This window comes from Beta vulgaris, chromosome 2 (assembly GCF_026745355.1).
Source record: "Beta vulgaris subsp. vulgaris cultivar EL10 chromosome 2, EL10.2, whole genome shotgun sequence".
Taxonomy (NCBI): Eukaryota; Viridiplantae; Streptophyta; class Magnoliopsida; order Caryophyllales; family Amaranthaceae; genus Beta; species Beta vulgaris.
The window spans coordinates 51,654,125-51,660,431 of NC_079203.1; the positions used below are offsets into that span (position 1 = coordinate 51,654,125).

Here is a 6,307-nt window from a genome sequence, read left to right on the forward strand (position 1 = left end):
TTTACAATAGGTTAGAATCAAAACGCGCGTAATAATTGCATATACTGCAACTTGCTCCAGTGGTTCTCTTAGTAACATGTGCTTGATGTTGTCGCGGGTTCGACTTCCCCTGCACACATTTCCTGCTTTCTTTTTTTTCCTTTTCTTTCTTATTTGCTTAATATCTTTTGTTTTGTTTTTTTATTTTTCTTTTTTACTTCTTGCTCTTTCTCTTCTCTATTTTTGCTTTTTTTTTTCTTTTCTATTTTGGATCTTCATTTCATATTTTGAATAGTATCCATCTCTTTGAATTCTAGCTCTAATTTTAACCATTTTTTTTTGTGATATAACGATTACTTTTTCTTCCGTTTATAAATAAATGCAACAATTTGACTTTCGGCATCATTCAAATATATTAACTATGATCAAGATTTTTATTTACAAATACCTAAAAATAAATTTTATTTTTAAATTTTTTGTTTTGATTTCTATTTACATTTAATAAATTTATATCAGCTTCTTATAAACTTTTATAACAAATTGAAGTAAAAGTTGTATCTATTGATGAATGTAAAATTCAGTATGTTAAATTTTCTAAACATGGAGATAGTATTGAATACTTAATATTATCTATTAAGGTTGTGAAAATTAAAGTGCTTTGTTGCTTTAAAATATGATATTATGATTTTTCTTTTGTAGTTTGATACCCCATCAAATTCGAAATCTTGGACCCGGTCTTGACTATCACTATCCATAATGAGACAAAAGAAGAGCATATATAAGATAAAGAAATAGTCATTCATCACTAGAATTCCAACTTTGTTTTTCTTTCTTAAGCTTCATTTGTTTATGTGGTTACCTGGGTCAGGCGATATGTACCAGGATAGTGAAATTGGTAGTCTAGGAAGAGTTGTAAAGGGTTCATGGTCAGATGAAGAAGACGACTTACTTCGCAAGTGCATTCAGAGATATGGAGAGGGCAATTGGAAACGCGTCCCTGAAAGGGCAGGTACGAGTACACATATAGTTACATTTTATCTCTCGAAGCTTAAAGTACTTATTGTAGTTGTTTGTGAAGATATACCATACCATAGACATCTATATAAGTGTTAATTTTTTTTATAATAATGTCTATACTATGCATGTTGTAAGCTGGATACATATCTTCGCAATCTCTTCTAAGACATGATTAGCTTGACTATATGTGTGTGTATGCATGCATGTATTGTGTATATATGTGTATGCATGCATGTATATATATACACCATGCATATTATATAATCATTCTAATATTCGTTACTGTGTAATGAAAGTTTCAGGTTTGAATAGGTGTCGAAAAAGTTGCAGATGGAGATGGTTGAACTATCTAAAACCTAATATTAAACGAGGGCAGTTCAACAAAGATGAGGTTAAGCTCATCATTCAGCAACATAAGCTTCTCGGAAACAGGCAATGATCAACTGCGTACATATATCTATATGTATAATATCTAATAAACATGGTTGCTAAATACAACCTCATTTTACTACTACAACCCTACAAAATATCTAAAAAGCCCTTAACCTTAAAACCCATTTCTCTCTCTAACTACTCCTCTCTCCTTCTTCCTTCTTCCTTCTTCCTTCTTCCTTCTTCCTTCTTCGTCCTCTTGAAGATATTTCTGATTCAATATTAATTTGTACCCAATTCTCCATCATATGGGGTGATTTCCCCATTTCTCTCTCTAACTACTCCTCTCTCTCCATCTTCCCTCTTCGTCCTCTTCAGATGTTGAACAAATTGGGGCTGATTCAAGAATAATTTGTATCCAATTCTCCATCTTTTAGAGCGATTTGCATGAGTGATTATGTTATTGGCTTCATGCAATGCGAATTGGGTCTTGATTTTTAACCAAATTTAATGACTTTGGCGCAAATCGGTTAGTTCTAGGGTTTATTTTTTTGAAAAAATCTGTCTGGTTGGCGCAAATTGATGATTTAATATTTCGTGCAAGGTGCACGAAACAGATTCAATTGTTTCGTGCAGATTGCACGAAACGAATTCATCTGTTTCGTGTAGTCTGCACGAAACGGAATCACCTGTTTCGTGTAGTCTACACGAAACAGACTAATCATGCATTACGAATTTGCGGAAAAAATTCACAACTTGAATCGTAATTGCGAAATTAAATTCACGACTTCAATCATAATTACGAAATTTTTTTTACAACTTACATCAGATTGAAACTCAATTAGGTCAAAATTATGGTCCATTGAATATCAATATAAAATTTGTAGAGATCTTCAATGAAGTTTTTAATATCTAATAGTTAGAGAGGAGGAGAGAATATTTTTAGAGAGAAAAAGGATTTTTAAAAAGAATATGATAATAAGGGTTTTTTTGGGTTTTTTTGAAGGCTGCGTTAGTAAAGTGAGGTTGCGTTTAGCAACACCCATTAAATATAATCAATTGTTTCGGATTTTCCCTTTCAACCCCATCCACTAAACTTTTCCTTTTCAACCCTACTAAACTTTTCTAATCTCTCGTAAATTCACTAATTTGTACATATGATGATATGATGAATAATAGGTATATCAGCGTGTGTGTAGAATTGTGTCCAGGCTTGTTAAATAATAGCATCGAAAATAAGTCTTCCATAAGTTAATTATTAAAGCACCTTATTTTAGATTGAGCCACTTTTAGTTTTAGTTGAAAAAAATGTTCAATTGGAATTAAACCCTACGTATAAATGTTTTTATTTGACGGGCTCTTGATTGTCTGACTTTTTTTCAAGCGATCGTATCTATACTAATATATTAAAAGGTGTTATTAAATAAGGATTAGTGGTCATGTGGCGCTATCCCACACATTGTTTATTTCATATAAACATACATGTAATAAAAAAAAATTAGAAAATACATGTTATAAGATTTGATATCATGACCTCAAGCTTATATATATACTAAAGTCTTAAGCACGACATTACGTAGTTTTTGGTGTTGTAATTTTAAAAATAATATCAATAAATGAAAATTATAATTACCCTGTGCATAGTATGAGTCTAAAAACTAGTTACTTATGTAATAGAAGAGACTTGCTGGGGTATGTGATCACCTAATATAATAAGTAAAGTACAAGTTACTATAGCTAGGTTTTCACTCTAAATTAAATTCACTCCTAGAGATGTATCAAGTATTAATAAACGACTTTATATGAAATACATTAGTGTCTTGATGAAAATAACTTTATAGATTATTATGTTAGAAATTGAGTTGGGACTAATTTATGCTAAATATTAGATAATAGCACTAAAAGTTACAATTAATAAGGTATTATTTTATAGTTTTGGACATTTGTATTTTGCGACTCTGGCTTGAACATAGTCGAAATTTGTAAGTTTCAATATCATGTTGCTTCAACTTTTTAGCAGTTATCCATCTCTTTCAAAGAAAATAAGTCGATAATAAATCTATGAAATTAACTTTTGTTTGTCTTCTAATGTATAAAAAAACAATCAATGTGATTCCGACACATTCTCAAATACACTAGACTAGTCATACACAATCTCACAAAGATACTATTTTATTTTATTTTAAGTTATACCCTTTTTATGAAATAATTTTAGTGTACTATTATGAATAATTATTATCCGCAATTCTCTCTGATTAGTGTTTTAGGAATTCATTAATTAGTATAAAGAAAAGGTTGATTTATCATAACTAACTAGCTAGTATTTAGGTTCGGGTGATGCTCGAGGTTTCTCAGTGCTACAATTTAATAGTAGTTAAATAAGTCATCTCATACCCATTTAAAAAAATAATCTAATTCATTATATGGATTTCAAAAGTTTTGCATTCATATATCATCATTAATTTTGATTAAATAAACAGTAATAGTTTAGTGGAGTGATAGATGGTTGGATCTCTTTCGTTCATACTTGAAATTTTGTGTTTGAATTTTCACGTTAACAATATTTCTTTTTTCTTACTACATGAGAGCTTGTTAATATATTAATATAAATAATAACAATAAAATAGATTTTATCATCATTATTATCATTATTGCTGTTCTTCTTATTATTATTATTATTATCATTGTTGTTGTTATTATTATTGTTGTTATTATTTTTGTAGCTATATGCCCCTTATCGGGTGCACAACTAGATGGAAATATACAATCATGCATGTCAGCTATGTTGCTCTCTTACCATACGTATCATTTTTTTTGTTTGCTTGAAAACTTTATAATACACACACTAATAGAATAAGTTTTCATAATACTGTATATATACCTCCATCAATAATCAGTCTTTATGCAGATGGTCTTTGATAGCATCTAGACTTCCAGGACGAACGATAAATGACGTGAAAAATTACTGCAATACTCACCTCTACAAGAAGCACAGCATCGAGAACGACAATGGCGCACCAACTACAAACACTATGACTCATAATAATACCTCTTCATGTGTGAAGAGGCCAGAATCAGCAACCATAAAAGAGCCAAAATGGTGGGAAAATATTTTGGTAGAATTACAAAGGGATGAAAAAGAAGGCAAGTCTCAGAATTGTAGTGGACCTGATTTTGAGCTCGATAATTTGGGGCAGGAGGATCCCAATAATAATGATGGAATGGACCAATGGCTTAATTCGCTGAGTGAAATGCCAAATTTGTCTTACCAGTGGGAGGAAAACCTTTTGGAATTTGATGTCATGAATTTGTGGGCGTAATTGATGCATCATGTACGTCCTGTACTGTTTAAGATTATAAGACAATGCTGATATTATGATGCATTTTCTTTCAACATCTAATTGAAAAAAAAAATAACTTGTATTGGCTAATGATGTCTTGAATTCTGTGTTAATGGTAAATGACAATTGAAATTATGGATATTGGTTATTAGAACTTTTTTCCCCTTATAATTATCTATCATATTTTGTTTTAGAGGAGGCTTATATTACATTGGCTTATTGGTTAAATAATTGATATTCATGTCCGATATCGCATGTTTAAGATTTGTAATGACTATGGGTCTGTTCTCTTCGGCATAAAACAGCTGAACTGAACTGAACCGAGTTGAGTTGAGCTGAACTGAACTGAACTGAATTGAATTAAATTGAATTGAATTAAACTAAATCGAATTAAATTGAATGTAATAAATATATAAATAATATTTAAACAATAATAATATGAATATTAATTAAATAATAATTATAATGATAAGTAATAATAATGAATAATTAATAATGAATAATAATAGCATTCTGGATATTTTTAAATGATAGTATAAATAAATAATATTAATAATCATAAACTAATAATAATAAAAATTAATGATAATAATGAATAATTAATAATAATTATTTAATATTATTTGTATTCATATATTAATACTTGATGATGATTATATAATAACAATAATATCTAAGAAGTAAATTAATATTACTATTTTGATAATTAGATTTAATAATATAATAATATTTAGTAATAAAAATAATGATTGGGTCGGACCACGCAAAATTACATCACAGACCGTTTTGACGCGATTTAATTGGTTTATTATGGGCTAAAAAACGTGGGTTTATTTGTGCTTTTGACCTAAATCATGTTCCTCCTAATAATAATAATAGTAATAATAATGAGTAAAGCTATAATAAACAAAATAATATATTGAAATAATAATAATAATAATATAAAAATAAATAATAATAATAATAATAATAATAATAATAATAATAAGAGTAATTAGTAAAATAAATTAGACCAACATAATAATAATATTTAACAAAATGGTTATAAAAGAATGGAGCTGAACTGAACTGAACTGAAAATAAGGTGGAGAGAACATACCCTATGTTAGACTATTAGTTATCTATTTTTTCATGTGTACTAAAGATGATATGGTATTTCATCCATAATTATTAAAAAAAACTTAGGTTGATTGCCAAAATCCGTTTAGCGCAAAAAAAATCGGGTCAGACGGGATCCAAATTTGCTCTCGAAAAATCTGCCAAGATCAGACATTTTTCAGACCGGATTGATCTTGATCCGCTCTAGTTTTTTCTTATTTGGTTAAAGTTTATCAACAACCGGATCGGGCTGCCATACTCGTAGAGCTTGTTCTCAATTATGAAACTGGTTTACATGTTACTTTTAGTCTTTGAGAATTTAGCCTCTACTTCAAAAAAGTATTGGCACCAAGGTTATATTTGGTACCAAATTTCAGTTTGGTACTAAGGTTATATTTTAGTACTAAATAACTCTATTTTGGTAACACTTTAACCTAGCTTTAATATCAAGTTTTTATGAGATACCGTTTTGATATTTCACTATAAGATGTCTATCCAAG

At 29.2% G+C, this 6,307-nt stretch overlaps 1 protein-coding gene across 1 annotated transcript; it reads left to right on the plus strand.

Moving 5' to 3' along the window:
* The first annotated feature begins 816 nt into the window (after window positions 1-816).
* LOC104906847 (transcription factor MYB1) lies at window positions 817-4,688 on the plus strand. The gene is made up of 3 exons (XM_048639891.2): window positions 817-988; window positions 1,299-1,428; window positions 4,277-4,688. Exons 1-3 carry the CDS (start codon window positions 829-831, stop codon window positions 4,686-4,688), a joined length of 702 nt encoding a protein of 233 aa, XP_048495848.1. The 5' UTR covers window positions 817-828.
* Window positions 4,689-6,307: the final 1,619 nt, after the last annotated feature.